Source organism: Rhamphochromis sp. 'chilingali', assembly GCF_963969265.1.
Source record: "Rhamphochromis sp. 'chilingali' genome assembly, chromosome: 2".
Classification (NCBI taxonomy): domain Eukaryota; kingdom Metazoa; phylum Chordata; class Actinopteri; order Cichliformes; family Cichlidae; genus Rhamphochromis; species Rhamphochromis sp. 'chilingali'.
Window position 1 is genome coordinate 54,794,491 of NC_137930.1, and position 20,930 is coordinate 54,815,420.

At 41.0% G+C, this 20,930-nt stretch overlaps 2 protein-coding genes across 5 annotated transcripts; one reads left to right on the forward strand and one right to left on the reverse strand.

Moving 5' to 3' along the window:
• Positions 1-564: 564 nt before the first annotated feature.
• Positions 565-13,015, reverse strand: apba2a (amyloid beta (A4) precursor protein-binding, family A, member 2a). Of its 4 annotated transcripts, none has more exons than XM_080870085.1 (12): positions 12,857-13,015; positions 8,319-9,561; positions 7,959-8,063; positions 7,708-7,747; positions 7,480-7,625; positions 5,322-5,408; positions 5,043-5,228; positions 4,727-4,906; positions 4,151-4,363; positions 3,658-3,777; positions 3,128-3,268; positions 580-1,590 (listed from the first exon to the last, which is right to left on the reverse strand). In XM_080870085.1, exons 2-12 carry the CDS (start codon positions 9,528-9,530, stop codon positions 1,519-1,521), a joined length of 2,502 nt encoding a protein of 833 aa, XP_080726211.1. In that variant the 5' UTR covers positions 9,531-9,561; positions 12,857-13,015; the 3' UTR covers positions 580-1,518. The 4 variants fall into 4 exon arrangements, with proteins under 4 accessions (XP_080726212.1, XP_080726213.1, XP_080726211.1 ...); XM_080870084.1 differs by having other exon boundaries at positions 7,959-8,066; XM_080870086.1 differs by lacking the exon at positions 7,708-7,747 and having other exon boundaries at positions 565-1,590; positions 7,480-7,644; positions 7,959-8,066.
• Positions 13,016-13,343: 328 nt separating this feature from the next.
• Positions 13,344-19,490, forward strand: fan1 (FANCD2 and FANCI associated nuclease 1). The gene is made up of 13 exons (XM_080870074.1): positions 13,344-15,116; positions 15,200-15,340; positions 15,593-15,794; positions 15,871-16,104; positions 16,200-16,331; positions 16,410-16,518; positions 16,613-16,732; positions 16,847-17,011; positions 17,136-17,289; positions 17,425-17,528; positions 17,600-17,794; positions 18,340-18,468; positions 18,575-19,490. Exons 1-13 carry the CDS (start codon positions 13,619-13,621, stop codon positions 18,710-18,712), a joined length of 3,321 nt encoding a protein of 1,106 aa, XP_080726200.1. The 5' UTR covers positions 13,344-13,618; the 3' UTR covers positions 18,713-19,490.
• The last annotated feature ends 1,440 nt before the right edge of the window (positions 19,491-20,930 follow it).

A 20,930-nucleotide genomic window follows, 5' to 3' on the forward strand; every position in this document is an offset into this window, starting at 1 on the left:
GTAAAGGTCACTCTCATGTTGTAGTAGCTGTAAATAAACATAACTTCGTATGGGATCCATACAATGTGTATATAGTGTGATGGGTGTGGATGGTAGAGCTCTCGTTGTTTTGCTTGTTTGGTAATGAAACATGAGACAACACAGATACATATTGATTGTACACAGAGTATACACTTTAAGAATCCGCTTTTTTAAATGAAATGCACATTTGGTTTTATTTACATTAAACTGATCAGAAACTTGGTCAAAGACATTATTAACCTCTTAAGCCCCAACGCCCCCTGATACGGGGGCAAAAGGCAGGGGATCAGTTAGGCTTGGGGCTTAAGAGGTTACTAAAATTAAGCCTACTCGATCCAAGAAACTGCTTAAAAACTGAAGATGTAATACGACAGCACGTGCTACTCCCTCCAGAGACCAGTGCAATCTGGCTCTCACCAGAACAGAAAACATTAGAGTCTCTAGTTTCAGAAACACAACTCCTAAGCTGGCAGCATTATTGAATACCTGCAAGAGCCAGATGGCACAAATTTACGACGGGACTGGTGAACACATTTCTGAACATTTAATGATATACTAAGCAAAAACAAATGTGCTTTTTATTTCTAAAAGGAGATTTCTAAGCGACCCCACACTAGTGAGAAGCAGCGAGAGCCCGAATGTTGGAACATGTGGTTTCCTTGCATCAGATTCATGCACACACAGTGCTCTGATAGGTTGAATTGATTCTCTTGTAATCCTGTTAAATATGTTTTTTTTCTGTCCTGTAATTTTTTAAGAGCTGAATAAAATGAAAACAAACAAGTGCTCAGCAGTGAAACTGTATTTTCTGTGTGTTATAACTGTACATTCATTCAGTATTGTATATTCTGATACATTCTTGTACGCTCTGGTAAAAGTAATGATCATCCATATACTGTATGTCCTTGAAAATTAAGAGTGTCTTTGGCCTTCAGCGTCACCACAATACACAGAGTTCAGTGCCTTTGTACAGCATCTTATTATCTTCTTTTGATACTAATTGTAATAGATTAACATGTTGGATTGAGAATGAATCCCTGGTCAGTAAATCGTATTCTTCGTTATCACATGCATATACTGCAGAAGTTATATGGCCTTTCCAATCAAGTCCTTGAGAAATCCAAAGTATTTACAGTAGAAGTACAATTTTAAACTCCATACACATTATAAAAATGACTAAATAAAAAATAAATGTACTAATTTATCTCTTCATAAGAAAATAAACATGACCGTAAAGCTACTTTTCTTCAACACCATAAACTCACGTACAGTACTACAGACAGAGTATTCACATTGTAAGGCCATTATGACGATGTAATTCAAGATAAAACCTGGGAAAATGAGAAACGGATGTTCTTTACAGCGTCGCGACAACAGGCCAAAAAAAATAAAATGATAGAAAAATAAATTCTCCTCGTCCCACTGAGCCACCCGTCTTATTGTCGTCACGCAGCCAGACATGCAGAGCTACAGTGGGGCTGATCCATGCAGGGTCCTCTATATGTAGACGGGCGTCTCCTGTCCCGTCAGCAGTCTGAACATCACAGCAGGCATCGTCTTCATGTTGATCTGGCACAGAGGGAAACATGAAAGAAGCAGGGTGGGTAAATGCAGGGTGTCAAACATGTGGCACACGGGCCCTGAATTGGCACCACAAAGACTCTGAGGCGGCCCACAGGAACGATTTGGGACTTTTAACTGCATTTTTATAAATTGTACAGTTTTTTCTACTGATAAAGGCCTCCTTCACGATTGTTCGTACTACACCTAAGTTAAAGAAAAAAAAGAACAATGAAATGACAAAGAAATCCTATTTTTTCACCATCTAATAGAAGAGTTTCTATTTCTTTATGGTATCTTTTAAAAAGCAAGAAAAACTTTGCTTTATTATTACAGGTCAGTCTGGGCAATGAGATACATTCTCTGTGCTTTTACACATCTATTACTTACAGTTTAGTCCCAAAGTGCCATGTTTACAGATTTCTTCCATTTACTACAGCAGAATTTCTTTATCATATAGAAAAACTGAGACATGCAGCTAAAATTGTACTTCTTTTTTTGTATGTGAAGATATCAGAGGGGTTCTGACTGGGGTTAAACTTATCCCTCGCCTGAAAGTCAAAGTGGGCTGTATGTGGCCCACAATGTAAAGTGAGCTCCCTGGGTTAACCCATCAACTTCAGATGCATTTACACATGCACAGATATGTAATCGGCCCTAATTTACTTACTCCTCTCTGTCCCACCAGAGACTGAGAAAAGGATTCAGATGTATTGCTGTCAAACAGAGATCTTTTCTATCAGAACGTACACTTGAAGAAATTACAGAGAAAATACAAGAGTGGTTGAAAATTAAGTTAAAGTTTTAAATAATATTCGGTACATATTTTTGATTATGTTTAACTTTAAGTTTTATTTACAGCATTGAAGCATTGAGCATCACAACACAAACTGGGATCTGAACCATCAGGTCTCCTCTGTATTCTCCATCCATTTGTTTGTGTTTAATACTAGTTTGATATGTTGCCATATTCATTTACTTTGGTCAAGAGTTAAAAGATGTATAACAATTTCCTGAAAAAATTAAAAAAAATCAATGTGAAGCATGAGCTGCCTGACAGTTAGTTTGAAACAGCTGAGTTTATCTAATTGAAACAGCGAACAACGTGATGGTTTTATTGGAGTTAATGTGCTGGACTATGAGTCAACAAGGAAGGGCAAAAGATTTCCCAAACTGTTCCTTTAAAGCACGCTCATAGGGATAAATTATAAACTTGCACTCAAGGAAATAGATTCCTGTAATCACTGTGAAAGTACACAATAGTTAATTTCTCTGGAATGTGAGTTTTCTCACACAAACATCCTTTATTGTACTAGTCAGTTTTAATTTAAAAAAAATATTTAACCATGGTTTGTTTAATCACAGGATTTTATTGACTTTATTGACCCATCACTTACAGGCATTCTGTGGCCCTGTGTGTACCCAGTGATTTGGCTTTAAACCAAACTCTAATGTGCATGCATCTATGAAAGGCCTGTGTGGCACAGTGTTTGTGTGGTGCAGTAATCGGAGAAAATTGCCATCTTGTGTCATGAGGAGTTCCTACCTCACCCACAGAGATGGACAGGGTTTGAACTATCTTCTCGTGTGCCATGGCAACGACACTCTGACCATTTATTTCAATGATTCTGTGTCCAACACGAACGCCGCCTCTCTCAGCGATACCGCCTCGCATCAGGCTGCAGATCTGAGGAAGCAAAATAACCCCAAATGTGGAACTGCATCATAAATACCAACACTCCCAGTCAACAAGGGGGTATGTTGTAAATATTAACATATTTTTGGCATGTACTAGAGTAGCTTTCATGGTTCACAGTTCACAGTTCCTTATTTATCTTGGCCCTGGTGCAGCAGCTCAAAAACTATCAGAGCAGAATGACGCCTGAGCTTTTGGCTCACAGCAATTATTTGTACATACGCTGAGCTCATTATTGCTATTTTTAACATAAGCAGCCATCACTGTGATGCTATAACATGACAAAAAAACCTGCATGCACCTAAGCATTTAATAAGCCTGAGTTGAAAGTTCAATCTTAAGTTTAGAGTCATGGTAACGAGTGATACGGCTGCACTCACAATGCCATTTTGAACACTGAAGCCGAGCTGGAACTTGAGATCGGGTCTCTTGATGAGGACGGTGGTGACAGGAGGGCAGCTTACAATACTCAGCTTTACCTTCACCTGGTTCTTCAGACCCTGGGACACATTCAGAAACGCATTCACATGTTTCAGAAGTCAAAAGGTTTGTGGAGGTGGACTAAAGACTGGTGCTGTCCCTGTGCTTATGTGGTATTTCTATGTGCTTGTTAGTGTCATGGTCAAAATTACATTTATTCATTCGTGTTCTTCTTTCCTGTCCACTTAATCCTTTTAGGGTGAAAAGAGGGACCACCTAAAAGTCCACTAATATTTAGGTACTTTCACTGTAATTCATACTTTTGGGCTGTTCAGTCCAGCACTACTAACTACAGATAGTTTTCCTTGTGCTATTCTTTGATTCAAATACTTCCTTATCTAACTTATGACTCTAAGTAAAGGGCTAACTGGAGGTTCCTGATGTACTCCATACCTTAATGATGCCCTGGCAGGTGGCCAGTGGCAGCCCCACGAGACTTGTGTCATTGATGGACATAATCTGGTCGCCCACGTTGAGTTTTCCAGAGCGAGCTGCGGGCCCACTGTTCAGCATGCTGGCCAGGATGACCGTGGGCAGAATGGAGCCCCAGCCAGACTCGACTATTACCACGCCGAGGATCTCGCCTTTCTGCTTCTCTATATACAGCTGTAATACAGTATACAAGTATTTTTTAAACCTTTTTAAGCACACTTTGAATTTCATATTGAAAATTAAATCAAATCACTTTTATTGTCACATCACATGTGCAGGTACATTGGTACAGCACATGTGAGTGAAATTCTTGTGTGCGAGCTTCACAAGCAACAGAGTTGTGCAAAATACAATAATGTAAACAAGCAAAATACAAGAATGGCTACATCTGAAACTAATAAATATATGTACAATATATAATAGTTTATGCATTTCATAATAGTATATGCATTTCATTTAGCGAGATTCTGTTAGGGTGGAAAATCCATCAGTCATCATTTACAATTAGCCAACAGTGGAATAAAAAACATGTCACACCTCTTTACAGTTGTCTGAATTTGAGAAATGAACGAGGTCATCGTGGTACATTTCCTGGGAGCTGATGATGTCACTGTATTGTTTCTGGCTCAGGTCGGTGGGATTGATGCCATTGGCTCGCAGGAATTCTCTGTAGGCCACACTGAACGCCTGACCAATAGACTGTGCGATTAGCTGCGCCTACGGGAAGGGGAGCATTTGGAGGAAACCGCTCAGCAGAAAGGCTATCCCAGCTGACAACAGCAAGGAAGTGACCAGAGATTATTGTAAAAATGTAAAACTAGAGCGTAAAGTAGAAAAGAATGGCAATACTTACATCCTCTGATTCAAAGACATAGCAGATCATTCTGTACTGGCTCTTCCCTTCGCTGGTGGAGTCCGAAGATTCAGAGAGCTCCTCTGATGAGGCCTGAGACATGCGCCTCCGTGCCATCAGAACTACAATGCTGCCGATGTCTGCGATGTAGGAGATGGTTCGCAAGGCACTGTCCATCATTGTTTCCTATGAGGAACAAAAGTAATGACAATCATGATTCAAAATAAATTGTGTTTATGCACAAGAAGAAGGCAACACACAAATTTAAGAGCCACTGACCTGTGTGTCAGCATTCAGTACTTTGACAGCTTTAGTGGAGATAAACAGGTCCACTTCTGTCATCATTTGAGAATCTTCATCTTGGCTCTTTGAGATAAACAGAATTTTAATAAGACGTTTTGCATTTCAGAGAATGAATGTGATGCTTTAATCTTGCATAGCATTTTTTTTCTTGCACCTCAATAATAACGCTTGTGCTTATGCCTGAAAGGCAGAGACAGTTTAAATTATTCTTTTCAAACTTTGCTTTTGTGACCAGCAGTTCATTTGTAGTTACATTCAAGGCACAAGCACAGGATATAACACTTAATACACAGGAACAAAAACATGTGGCCGTATCAAAAGAACAAAGTGGCCAAAAGAAAGACATGCAACAGCTCCACTGTGTGGTAAATAGATGAGGTTACTGCACAGCTGACTTTTTATAAATAGGTCACAAGCAACATACAGTTGTGGTCAGAAGTATTAATACGTGTTATGGTCATTGTAATTTAGGGCCTTGAATTATTTCTTTGAACTGTTCATTTTCTCAGTGTGGAAAGATTGTACAGCATACATCTTTATTGCACTTTGAAAAGAACTGGGTGCACAAGTTTGACTTTAGTTTGTATTTTTTTTCTAATCCACACAGTTTTAGATGTATACATACACCTCCACTAATATTTGGTTAAACGTCCCTTAGTAAGTTACACCTTTACCAGAAGCTTTTTGTAGCCATTAAGAAACTTCTGGCATAATTCCTGGTGTATATTTGACCACTCTTCTTGGCACACACCCGGTTTTTGGTAAGGCCATTCCAGCTGTTTAACGTTAGCCTGCTTCATCCATTCAAAAACCACCTCACACGTGTGCTTTGGATCACTGAGCTACTGGAACACGCTGAAGAACTTGGAGATAGTCATTCTTCTTCATTATTACAACCACTTTGTACAATGTAACAGTACTGCTGACAGCAAAACAGCCACAGTGCATGATGCTACCACCACCGTCCTTTACAATTGGTACAGTGTTCTTAGGTTTGAAGCTTTCACCTTTACAAACATACTTGTTGTCAAGTGTGGACAAATAGCTCAATCTTTGTCTCATATGGCCATAAAACCTTTCTCCAGAAGGCATTTGGCTTGTCCATGTGGGCAGCTGCAAATTTCTCTCGAGCTTGAAGGTTTCCATTTTGGAGCAGGAGCTTCTTTCTTGGTCGGCACCCTCTCAGTCCGTGATGATATAAAACTGGATTCACTGTGGACAGTGATGCTGGTGTTCCAGCAGTTTCCAGCTCATGGTAGGCTTGAGCCTTAGTGGTTCCTGGGTTATTCCTGAACATCCTAACCAAATTCCTCTTATTGTAGGGGGACAGTCTGGGTCTAAATCCAGATCTCGGCAAAGTGATGACACATCTGAATAACATAGTTATGTACAGTTGTTTAAGTTAACAGGCCTTAACCTTGTCAAGTTAAAAGACAGAACTCAGCACCACTTATTAAAAGATTAAAGTAAGTGTATCTATATAATTGAGCCTGTATGTATACTTCTGGCCTTGTATGTATTAAATAACATCCATCCATTCACTTCCGCTTATCCTTTTCAGGGTCGTGGGGGGCACGGGAGCCTATCCCAGCTGTCATAGGGTGAGAGGCGGGGTACACCCTGGACAGGTCGCCAGTCTGTCACAGGGCTAACACACAGAGACAGACAACCATTCGCTCTCACATTCACTCCCGCATTCACACCTATGGGCAATTTAGATTGATTGATTAACCTAGCCCCGCTAACTGCATGTCTTTGGACTGTGGGAGGAAGCCGGAGTACCCGCAGAGAACCCACACCAACATGGGGAGAACATGCAAACTCCACACAGAAAGACCCTGGCCTGAACTACATACATATTATTTATTTCAACTGCGAGCATACATGTAGAATAAAGTCAAATCCCTAATAAAGTCGAGTCCCTCCAGCCAAAAATAAAAGCCAACTTTTCTAAGGCTGAAAATCCCAGATGGAGAACATCAAGAGAATCTAATCAAGTCTCCTGGACCCGAATTCAATTTGTTCCCTAGATTTCATTTCAGTTTGTTCCCACATTTTGATGCTGGCCAATTTAAAGATTTATGAACTAAATGGATGCATGTTGGTAGCTGTAACAACCCTGAAGAAGAATTACCTTGATTTGACTGACAGCTTCATGAGCCTGGGACATACGGACACTCTTGGATGGGTTTTTATCAGACAAAACTTGAGTGCAGCCAAGGTAGTTAGCAGCAAAGATGATCCCATCAATAAGGTCTTCTGGCTCACAGGGACCTGGGACTGTGTGACAAAAAGACCCCTGTAACGTGCAGCACAGATTCATAAAAATGACAACATTTTGAGAATATTCTGAGATATTTACCATCCTCAAAGCTGGGAAACGAAGCAGCTTCCTGTGTTTTCTTTTTTAAAAAATGTAATAAGTTGGACTTCAAGGGCAAATATTTTGCAGATACAGTATAAAAACCTATATCTATCACAATATCCACGATTGCCTACATACAAAACTTACAAAAACAAATGTTTCTTGGGAATACGATTAAAGAGACAGTAAAAGACAGTTTTTTGATCAAAAACTGGATGATAAGAAGCTAAAAGTAGCTGAATTTTAACCTTGGGAGTGTTGCTGTCTTCTGCAGAGACAGGCTCTGGACACTGAGACCTCGTCGCCTGCTCTGGCAGCTCCTCAGGTATTGCAGCCGGGCTGAGCTTCTCATTCTGCTAAACAAAAATAAGTGGGGGGTGTTTTCTTCTTATCTTGGACAGTTTGTGTTTTTTAACATTTCTTGTTGTCCTGTGCCGATTAAGAAGAACTCATAAAAAGTGATGAAGACTATTTCTGGCGATGCATAAAATTAAAATTGTGCTGATCCCCTCTAAACCACAGCAGAGGCAGGTTTGGCACAAACATTTACAATCACAAGCCACAGGGGACAAGAGCTGACAAAGATGTGTCCTATTTGCATTGCTTACCTGCTGGGGTTTCTCTAGCCGTCTCTGTCTCTCCTCGAGAGACTCCCTCTGTTGTTCTGGTGTGTGAAGAGGAGCCAGGGATGGCTTGATAACCCTGGGTTCATTCTCCCGGCTGTTAGCAGTGGAATTACTGGGTCTGGGAACAGGAGGAGGCTCTCTGTGAGGCTGGGGTTTCTGGGTTTCAGTAGGAGGCTGAGCATGGGAGTGGCGAGGTGGGGGAATAGGGTGTTGCTTACTGGAACTGGACCTAGCTTTGGTCCTCACGGCAACTTTTTTGCAGTCCCTGGGCAAAGTCTTTGGACGCTGCTCAGTGTTGCTGGTCATGCATCCTTTGATCCCAGAGGCAATTTGCTCGATGCCCTCTCCTGTTCCCCTCCTTCCTCGCCCTTTACCCTGCCGCTCCTTCTCCTTTGAATCTATGTGAGATGGCTCACACTTCTTGCTGGCTCCTAGGACATTAGGGTTCCTTGTGACTCGGACGTCACCTTCTCTTTGCCGTTCCTCTCCCCCCTTCCTAATTCTTTCGTTCTCATTACCCTGATAAAGGCTAGCCTGCCTCTGAATACTGTCCTCCGTCTCCTCTAAATCCTCTATAAATTTGGCCCCATCTAGCACCTCTTCTATCTCATCTCCATCACCGAAGAAGAACCTGTCCTCCTGGCCCTTTTTAACTCCCCCTTCTGTTTCATCACCAGCAACTGGAGCACAATGCGACCTGAAGCGATGGCTCATCTTACTCGGCTTAGCGTCTGATTGTGATCCCTCACATATTTCTGTGCCATGCCGTGGCCTCGGAGTCATCTGGTCAGGAGCACTGGTGTTCTCATTAGTATTATCACTGACAGCATGCTTTATATAGCCACCGTCCTCAGGACAGTACTGCTTGTAATACCTCATGTCCACACCGCCCTCTCTGTTCAAATGCAGAACCTCATCATAGTCCTGCTCGACATCGGAGCCCACGTTGTCGTACTCAGAGCAGGTGTCCTCCATGTCCTCAGGACTAGGGTCACAACTCATGTAATAGTGATTTGCAGAAACAGGAGAAGTCAGCTGGTCATTATTATCCTCCTCCAGCGCACAAGGTGGTTGCTCAGTCGCCTCGTTCACCAAACCTCCCCGCTCTTCTTTGCTCTGTCCAGGACCGGGGCATGATGAAGTGCCGGGTACCAATATTTTGGAAATGGATCCTGGCCTCTTTCCATGAGCCATAACTGGCCCCTTTAGCCCACTACCCTAAGCCCTGTAAACATTAATAGAAAATCAATTTCACATTTTTGAGAAATGTTATATTTTCAACAGTATATCATCATTCAGACTCTTTATATTATTATGAAAAATAACTGAACACATATTGTATTTTGCAAATGACGTAGGTTCATCACACTGGAGAAATCACCTTCCAAAGACTTCGATGCTCTCTTTCATAAAAACAGAAACTCTTCAGCAACTCTTCTCAGTTTTCGAGCTCCTCCGCTACAAGCCTACAGCACAGGTGCCGTCAATTTAAATAACCAAACATCAAAGATTCCTCTTTGCATATGGTCAAAGATCCACTTTTGTATACAGTGACTATCTCTGTCATACTTTAAAAACACACACACATCCTCCCTCCGTACCAAACATCCATATTTTACTTACATGCACCATCTCAGTCCATTTGTCTTTGATGGTGTTTGTTATCTGTGATCTTGGTCCGTTGTGCCTGCTCTAATTTTGTCTTGATGTCCTGCAGAACAGGAAGCCTGCAGTAAAACTACAGACACACAGCCTTCCTTCTGCAACACTGCTCTCTATTCTTAGCACCTCCCACCACAGAAGCACAGACATATGCAGATGCTCTATACTGGCTTATTGTAAGTCAGTCTGCCTTCACACACAATTTAAACTCTTCTCTTGCGGGTGAAAGTCATCTGCTTAACCTAGTCTAGCTCTCTCACACACCGCTTGAAATATAACATCCTAAAAAGTTATTACAAAATTCTGGCACAAGTAATGCTGACAAAAATGCTGCCCATGCCTGCTTTCAGATTGTAGCATGTGGTGTTTTCTATAAACTATGTTATTGTTTTATAGTTTGCTAAACAGTATCTTCAAGAAGCTGCCTTGAAAAACAGTAAAGAACCAAAGAACAACAACACAAAACTGTCTAAATTAGTCAGAAAGTACTTCACAGCTGAACCGATAGAAATTAATCGTGGAAAAATGATTACAGCTGTTAATTAAAAGTAAATACTGGCATTTAACGAGTTCCAGCCTCTCGAATGTAACTATTTGGGGTTTTTTTCTGTCATTCTTTTACCGATAGTCTACAGTTGACAGAAACGAGAAATTTTAAATAGAGACATGATAGTCTACATTGACCAGACACTTTATAAGGTACACCTAAATGGTACAGAGCTGAACCCCCTTGTGCTTTCGGAACTGCCTTAATTTTTCATGGCATGGATTCAACAAGGGTCTGGAAACATTCCTCAGAGACTTTGGTCCATATTGACATGACAGCATCACACATTTGCTGCAGATTTGTTGGCTGCACCTCCATAATGTGAAGTCCACCACACCCCAAAGCTGCACTACTAGATTGAGATTGGGTGACTGTGGAGGTCATTTGAGTACAGTGAACTCCCTGTTGTGTTCTGGAAAGCAGTTAGAGATGATTTGAGCTTTGTGATATGGTGTGTTCTTCTGCTGTCATAAAAGGATGGACATGGTCAGAAACAGTAACCAGGTAGGCTGTGGTGTTTAAGTGATGCTCAGTTGGCACTAAGAGGCCTAAAGCGTGCCAGGAAAATATACTTGGAACCACTGCTGGTGCTGCTTTTATGTTTTTTACTCCAGATTCAGACCCTATTTTGCAGCAGTCTCAGTTTCCTGTTCTTATCTGAGAGGAGTGGCACCTTGTGCGGTCTTTTGCTGCTGTCACCCATCCGCTTCAAGGACTAACATCATGTGCATTCAGAGATGCTCTTCTATATGCATAGACTGTACCAAGTACTTATTTGAATGACTGTTGCCTTCCTATCATCTCGAAGCAGTCTGGCCATTCTCATCTAACCTCTGACATTCAACAAGGAAAAACGCCGCTCACTGGATCTTATCTCTTTTTCTGACCATTTTTCTCTATAAACCCTAGAAATGGCTGTAATCCCAGTAGATCAGCAAGTTCTGAAACAACTCAGAGCAGCTTGCCTTGCACCAACAACCATGCCACATTCAAAGTCCCTTAAATCAGCCCCATTTCTCATTCCAATGCTCAGTTTCAATGTCAACAGCCTGGTTCGACCATGTCTGCATGCGTAAATATGCATTTAGGCATATGCCATTAACTTTGTTGCCATGTGATTGGCTGATTAAATATTTGCGTTAACAAGCAGCTGAACAGGTGTACCTGACAAAGTGGCTGGTGAGTGTGCATTCAACATATATTCTCAATCAAGAAAACATCTGGCAGATTAAGAAATGGGGAAATATCTGTTATTCGCAGCCCTACAGTAATAATACAAATGTACAACAGCAGGATTTAACACCAGTAAATTAGAGAGTATCCATCAATACAACATAAAAATGCTGTTGATTTTATTTATCAATATTATAATGATATAATTTATGATTCTCTCAGCTCTGAATTCCACCAAATCTCTTTTCATCCCTGTCATCATTTAAAAGAAGTGAGCTCCTTAAGTGTGAATGTGATGCTCTCAGTTTAGTAATACATGCTTTACATTTGATTAGTACAGGATATGTGAGAGGCAGCACACTGACAGTGCTGTGCTACACGCCCAGTATAAACATGTCATCATCAGCATCCTCATCTCAGCATGAAGCATCTAAGCTTGAGGCTGAAAAGAAAAATCATAGAGCAAACTATTTGGCTCAAGCTAAAAAGACTCCACAACGAAATGAATCCTATCAGTGTTGATCAGGTCATTATGCAACTGGGATTATAGCATCATCAGCACAAAAAACCTCTAATCCCTGCTAACAGTCCCAAGCATGACTTCTCCATGGTGCTGAACTGGCAATTAAAACAACAGGGGCAATTACAGAGTAGAATTGGCCTTCACCATTGCAGTTTTCTTGCACCTGCCCTGCCCTTGAAGAATGAGTGGTAGTATTTTATAAAGCTATTACGCCTAACTTTTGCCGCAGCTGCAGGGGTGGTTGTTGCTGTGGCTCCAGTCTCCCCACAAGTGGACGCCGCATTTCCCTCTGCCTAGATGTCGATAAGATAATCGGATATGTCCTGCGCATATACCGTGCATTAATGGAGCGCGCTCCCTCCACACACGCGCTCTAGTGGTTATACCATCTGGAGGCATCTTATTATCCTACAGCAGCTGGAAAATTCACATCGACCTTGATGTGAAGCATGGAGACTGCACCATGCTGACACCCAACTAATGGGCTGATGTGCCACAGGAGCACGCACATCTAGCATCGTTTTCGCTCTGTGACAGAAACACGAGCAGGCCTACATGCATCAATATTGCATGCTCCCCTCTATACGTGCATTAATATATGTGTGTGCCACTTACCGACATCAGTCCTGTGGGGGCCTCTCCCTTAAAATGCCCGTTTGCTGATCAGATGAGATTGATCTCCGGGATGGTGATTTTTGAATAAAAGCCGCACAGCAGCCCAGGAACCTGTGTAGAAAATACACCCCCTAACACAGGCACACACGCACCATGTGCTCACTAGTCGCACTGTTCTACCCAACATAAAACATTAATGCACACGCAGATGCACCTCTATATGAATGGATTGTATTTTTATGTTTGTTTGTTTGTTTGTTTGTTTTTAATTTTTTAGTCATTTTATAATTTGTTTAACAGTATAAGTGGTGGCTTGTAAGTCATTAAATAGACACCCAAGGTGTGATTTATATTATTAGATTATCTTTACTTTAAAGCCATATTTAATATGATTATATCTTACAGCTTCCTAGGATTTATTTGCGTTTGTTGAGGAAAAATATCGATGTATCTGGGATCGATTTCGATGTTCTGCGCTCTACTGGTTGTGCCTAAGAAGCGGGATTGGGTGCCATATCTGCTATCGGTATGTTAGCTATTGTTTTGAACCGCTGACAGGCTGTATTTTATAGTTTTCTGCTGGATTTGTGAAGCACTAAGAGTCGCAAATGTGTGACCATTTTAAATGAGACATAGGTAAGCTAGCATACGAAGCATTTCTACACCGAAAGCGCAACTGTCAGAGTATGCAACAAAGAAAACCTGTGGGGGAAAATAGTTTTCACCGAGCAGCACCACCACTGCCGCCTGCATTGCTGAAACATGGCCGAGCGAGCTAACAAAGGCAAACTCAGGGGACGTTTATCATTGTCGAGAACCAAAAAGACGGACAATGTTGTTAAAGTTGGCACTGCTGCCAGGGGTGCCACCACAAGTCCAATCACGTCGTTCTTCTCCAGCAAGCCTCCACCTAAGCTGGCCTGTCCCCTGTGTGGCCAGCTGGTACCGAGATTCAAGATCAATGAGCATATTGATCTGCAATGTCAGAACTTTGAGAGAGGAGACAGCACTGTCGGCTCAGCAAGTAATAGTGTTATCTCAAGCACTCAGCTGTCACCCAGAAGGAGTCTCCCAGAGTCTCCCGCGGTGGATCGAAAAGTGGAAGAAGCGGGTGAAAAAGGCAAAGAGACCAAAACAAGCCCTTATTTCAAAAAGAATAACTTTCAGCAGGCACCACGGGAAATAAACAGCAAGACGGTGGTCAGGACCATTGACCTTGGAAGTCTTTCTTCTAAATTATCTAGAAAATTTCATAAGGCACCTGAAAGGAAAGAAACAGTGGACGAACTTGATGAGACACTGAATAGCTCACAGAAAGAAAATCTTCTGATTCAGAGTTTAGAAGACAAAAAAGAGGACCTGCCAGTCAGATCAACCAGTGTTGTCTGTGTAGCAGCAGTGGAAGATCCATCACATTCAGAAAAACAACATAAATTTGAAAACAAAGCATCTAAATCTGATACTGTCCAAAAACAAGTTACTCCGAAGCCGCACTCTTCTCCCTCCAAACCAGCAAATAATTCACAACAGGCACCACGGGAAATAAACAGCAAGACTGTGGTCAGGACCATTGACCGGGAAAGTCTCTCTTCCAAATTATCTGGAAATTTTCATAAGGCATCTGAGAGGAAAGAGACAGTGGATGAACTTGATGAGACACTGAATAGCTCACAGAAGGAGAATCTTCTGATTCAGAGTTTAGAAGATGAAAAAGAAGGTATGACACGCCGGTCCACCAGTGTCACCTGTGCAGCAACAGTACAAGACCCATCACATTCAAAAAAACAACATAAATTTGAAAACAAAGCATCTAAATCTGATACTGTTCAAAAACAAGTTGCTCCAAAGCCACACTCTTCTCCCTCCAAACCAGCAAAACGAAAAAGTAAATCTTCCATTAGTAAGGCAGCTAGCTTTAAAAAGAAAGCCAAGCTGGAGAAGAAGTCCTCTGAAGGTAAAGCTGGAACAACTGATCTGGATCAGCATGAAACTGTAGTAGCGTTATCTGCTTGTGACCAACCTTTGAATTTAGAGGAAACGTGTGAGGAAAAGGTTGCGGTTGTCAGTGGTGATTTACTCCCAGTGTTTGGTGCCGATAGCATCACAAGTGAGCAGAGCTCGACTACGGCTTCGCCGCACCTTCCCTACTACCTCAGGAACTTCAAAACTGTACTACACGCTGTGCTGGAGAATGAGGATGACAGAGAGTTGTTCAACCAAGATGATTTGTCCTTTATACGTGCATTTGAAAATCTGTCAGGTATGTTAAAATATTATTCAATAGTTATTCTAAAAACTGTGAAAATCTGGCTTTATTGTTCACATGTATTCTCTCTCTTGAAGTCATGGGACAGAAGTTGTATGTGAGGCTTTTTCAGAGGAAACTGAAGTGGCTCCAAGTAAATAAGCTGGATTATGAAGAGATATGCAGCGATCTTGGACCCATTTCACAGGAACTGGTTCAAAGTGGTTTTCTGGAGACAGGTAAATGTGTAAAAAATTTAATGTCTCCTTTTGTTACTGTCATTTTGTTACCGTTCGATATTCATGTTTTTCCAATTATGTTATTAATATGACTGCACTGATCACATTTAGCTATTATGTTGGCATCATGTTAATGGTTGAAGCTAGGAAATACAGTAAAATGTTTGGAATAAACATCAAATTACATCAATGAATAAACATCACCAAATTTTCTCTAATAATGTCCACGTCTGGTGTTTTTACCTCTCAAAGAGAATGACCTTGAAGACTTGGGTGAGGCTCTGGATCTCCTGCCGGCTCCTGAACTCAAAGCTTTGGCTAAGACTTTCCACCTGGGCAATTCAGCGACCCAAAAACAGCAGGTAGTGGACGGGCTGCTCCGCCTTAGCAAGCAAAAGTCTCTTTTCACTCTGACCACTGCACAAAACAGTGTCGGAGCAGTGATTCTTAAACGGTAAGATAATTATTTATGTTATGTTTTTTTAGTACCAGTATTGCAGTGGTGGTCACACCCCATCCTGTCTTTAAAGGGCTAAGCAGCTTGCAGGTTCCTGTGTCCGTCTCTGTCGGGGTCCTCGGGCTGTCTTCTCTCGTGTTCTCCTGCTCTTCTCTCTGACGGACACCGTGGAAGAAGAGGAGATGGCAGCTGGAGGACAGAGCCAGCTTTATACCATCCTTTTGGTAAACTCAGGTCGTCTGGCCTTCCCAGACTATACAGTACAGCGTGTAGCCAAGGTTTTTCAGGATAGAGAGGACCTTATCAGGTAAGGTTCTACCAAAATATCTATAATGACTTTCTTATGTTTTATCAAGCAGGATAGGCACAAATAAGTACTAATAATGGCATGCATCACACCAGATATGAAGCTTCCATGCGAGCACTGCAAGAGGTGATCCTGGCTATGCAGGGTGGTCAGTGGGAGACGGCCATGGAGCTCTATGCTGCAGCCAAAAGTCAATGGCTAGTGCTGAAGAAAAACAATGACCTCAGGTGCGAAATCATAAACATTTGCTTCAGTGTTTCCAAAAACAGTCAGTTGTGACTGATAACAATATGATTTGTTTGCAGTCATCAGGAAAAGCTGCCTGTATTTCTGCGCTGCTTCACTGCAGGATGGGCTTACACTCGAATTTTATCCAGAGGGGTCGAGATTTTGCAAAGGCTCCGTCGCTATGAGGTTTCTGAACCTGTCCATTCACCGCGAAACACAAATTAAAGTGCTTGTTCATGTCATTGTTGAAGATCTCATGGGTCTTCTGTTCGTGTCACAGGAAGCAGTTGAAGAGCTGCGGTCTTTGCTATTGCAGTCCGTTTACTGTCCTGACAGCCGCGGGCGATGGTGGGACAGGCTGGCGCTAAACGTTCACCAGCACCTCAAAAGTCCTGAGCAAGTCTGCACCCTTCTCTGTTCTCATTCACGTCCTACTGAGACAGTCTGATTTAATTTTTTGTCAGATGTCTTGTGTTAATCTTTCAATTGTTGGACTGTGTTCTTTACCTGTCAGGCTATCTGTGCTATTAGAGATGGGCTGTCAGACCCTTTGGTGCGTACAGGACATAAACTCGCGCTGCATCACAGAGCTGTTAGAATGAAAGAGTCTGCCAGCTGCAAGAAGTACCGCCTGCAACTGAGAGACCTGCCCACTGTCCAAGTACAAGATGTCAAGCATGTATGTTTTTCACAGTGTCAGTGTGTGGGTTTCAAAATGGAACAGCTTAGTTTTTTAGCTCACCTAAAAGATGCTTTTGTGTGTGTCTGTGTGTTTGTTTGTTTGTTGTTACATCTGACTGCAGGTGACTATTCGAGGACAGCTGTTTCCTCATGAGGGAGGCATGGGAAAGTCTAAATTTCTTTTACCAGCAAATGAAGAGGGCGCTCATTCCACTGTAATATGCTCTGTAGAGGAGCTGTCCTTGGCGCATTACAGACAGCAAGGTTTTGACCAAGGTAAACAACTTTTTTTCTCCTGTAAAAATGTATAGATACAAACAGAAACAGTAGGTTTTTTTGTTTTTTCTTTTGTTTAAGTATTATTATTATTATTATTATTATTATTATTATTATTATTATCATCATCATCAGGGATCCATGGAGAGGGTTCAACATTCTCAACACTGTTTGCTCTCCTGCTGTGGGACATCATTTTCATGGACAGTATTCCAGATGTCTTCCGAAACCCATACCAGGTAAAGAAAGGTCTATACGTGTTTATCTGAATATGTATGAAACTAGAGCTCACGTTTGTTTTCCCTTACAGACGTGTCCGCTGGATTTTTACACCGACTGCTTTTATGAAAACAGAAAGGATGCAATCGAGTCTCGTGTCCAGTTACTTTGTGAGGCGTCTGTGGAAACTCTGCAAAATATGTTGGAAGATGTCTGGAATTCCCAGGAGGGAAAAGTGTGTTCGTTGGTGAGCTGGGAACGTTTCTCATCCCTTCAGCAAGCGCAGGTACTTAAGGTTTTAAAAGTACATGTTGAGTGCTGTCAGTATACAGTGTTTCTCACATTATGTGTCAGCGCAGTGGGGCATATGAGGACACATTTTCCTCAAACACACTCTAATAATTGTCTCACCTCATTACCAAGTTTGGCGCATCCTTCATTGACAGATTAGCACGTAGACTCTTGCTTTGGAGCCATGCTGGTGTAATACATTTAGAATGGGGTTTGAAACTTTCTTGTGAAGCATTCAATGAATCTGTATGAGCTGATAATAGAAAAATAAGAAACAAGAAAAGGTCAGTAAACGTGCCCTTGTCCTGGATTTTTTTTTTGATGGCATTGCTGGCATCCAGTTGAAGAAGACCATGTGTTTTTTTTCTTTGTACTGTTTTCATTGTTTTTTTGTTTTTATTTATATTTTACACAATGTGGGGTTTTTTTTGGGGGGGGGGGGGGGGGGGATTGTAAGTTTCTACATTTCTTACTGTAGGTACCAACATGATACTGATGTGCAATTAGATGCTGATTTTCTTTTCTTTTTTCTCTCCCCAGTCTCTTGTTGCATGCCTGGGTGGAGCCTTTCTAGGTGGAGTAATAGCACGAATGGCAAAAGACTACAGGCACTGCCGTGGAGGTTTGCCCGATCTTGTGGTGTGGAACAGCTCAAACAACAGCTACAAGGTGAGATCACCTGCCATCCTGGCTTGTTTTGTTCTCTGTTTTTTATGGAATCAGGAGATTTTTGGTACCCAGTAGTTTAAACTCTTGTGATGTCATGTGATTGTAGCTGGTGGAGGTGAAGGGGCCCAATGACCGACTGTCTCACAAGCAACAGATCTGGCTGGATGAGCTGCAGAAACTTGGGGCCGATGTGGAGGTGTGTCACGTGACTGCTACTGGAGCCAGAGGAGCTCGTCTGGAATAAACGGACACAGAGAAATTGACTGATAAGACTTGTGCTGCTAATTAATCAGACTGCGGTCAAAAAGAAAACATCCGCAATCGGACATGCTGGGAAAAAAACATCCTGTTTGATCAACCTATAGAGAATGGTGTAAATCTTGATTTCAAAATCTATAAAATTTCACCTTTCTATGTAGGAGGAGGTTAATGTGCTTTGTTTTGTATGGCATTATCATCTGGTCTTCAACAGGAAGTCGTGCACTATGTGATGAGGATCATCGTTAACAGCTTCCAGGATCAAAAATTGCAACTGATGCATGACAGTAAATAGATCCAGCCACTACACTAATATAATGGTGTTTCCTTTTTGGGACATCCTGTAATCACAGGATTGTGTGTTGCCATGCAACCAAGACTCACATTTTCTTGGCTGCTTAAAAATTACATGACAGCTCTATGAGTTTGTTATGCAATTAAACACTGTGATAATATGCCTATAAATAAGCTTTTTGCCAGTAAGCATTGGGTAATCAAAGATATCAGCTGGGTGCAAAAGAAGAAGTCATAGGGCTACTTTTAATCAGAGTATTTTAGGGCAGAACTGAAGGAAATTTTTAGTCAGCCCAAAAAAATCTGCTTCCTTTTTAAATGCTGTATAAAAAATAATAATAAAGAAAGAAAAAAATCTTGAAACAGATTTTCTGTTAATAAGCTAAGACTCTGCCTCAGCATGTTCATTTCAAACTTTGACATTGCCGTAAATCAGTTATTAACAATAAAAGTGTATCATAGTTGATAAACTACCCCTCCACAGTGGCTCCGTACCCTGCCAAGAAAAGTGGTCATGCTTAATGCCGTGTACAGTCATCCTCCCAAAGGCCCATTATTTCTTTTTTAAATTATCAGTCAATCTGTGGTTTGCTTTCTCTATTAACTTAGTAAGTGTTCAGTCTGAATTGGTTCCCTGATGCTAAGATGACAAAATCGTATTACTGGTATGATGTGACTCAGTCACTTTACTGTAAGACTCATCTCAGAACAAGAACACTGAGAAAAAAACACCACCACTGACAGATGACTCTACATCAGGTATGAGAAGAGTCCGTGAATCCAGAATAATCTGAATCTGGATCAGTGATATTTTATTGAGAACATAAAGACGATCATGAGTTTTTTAATATTTCAGTTTGATATAAAGTTGTGAAGATAAGACAAAATTTCCAACTTTTCCCATCATTCAGTGATCAGAATCAGAATGCCAAATGTTGAGCAGGTTTACAACATTAGGAAATTGCTGCGGTGCTTCAGTGCAAACATAGTGTCATAAATAGCACTTAAATAGACATGGAAAAAAATAAAAGTAGGGATAAGAATTAAAAGTGCTACGTGGAAAGATATGTGCATGAGATATACATGAGATATATACATGAGAATAAGAATTAAGAGTGCTACGTTGAAAGATATATACATGAGTGCAGGTGGTGATCAGTGCCAAACATGGAATGATGCAGTGACACAGCGTAGGGTCATGTGTTAGTGATGAAGAATGTATCAGAAATCCCTTTATCCAGATCTGGATTAAGTCAAATTTGGGCCAACTCCCACTTCTGATTTTTAAGAAATCGAGTAAATTCATCCATAACAAACAAATAAGCTGAACCAAAATACAGAGGTAATAAAGTGAATCTTTTCTAAGGTTAAACAGGCTTAGGACACACTGTTTAAACTGAGTGTTGTGAATGAAGCAACATACGTTTTTGGCAGTTTATGAGAATTTATAAAGTATGCCAAACCTACAACCACAAAATAAAAAAGAATAATAGATGGATAAATGTTAATTTTAATGTTTTTTTATTTCAATTTGATAATTGTAAAAGAAATTATTCCAACCTGTCCAAACAGGTTTTGAGTAATGCTGCTAACACCCAGACAAACCAACCACAACCTCCTCGGTGGAAGTAAAAGTAAGCACTTAATGATCAAAACTAGAGGCCAAAAAAGTGTTTTCACTATTTTGTAGCATAAACAGTGAATTTGTTATCTAATGTTCATGTTTCAGCTCTTTGAAATTTGTAAGTAAATTAATAAATTAAGTTTATCTATTAAGCTCTTTTCACAGTCGTAAAGCACTGTACAGCATAAAATAGTAAAGGAAATAAAAATATTAAGTGCCAAAAAACAGGTAGTTACAAACAAAACAAAACAAACAAAAAAAGTTTTGATACATGCTCAATCATCCA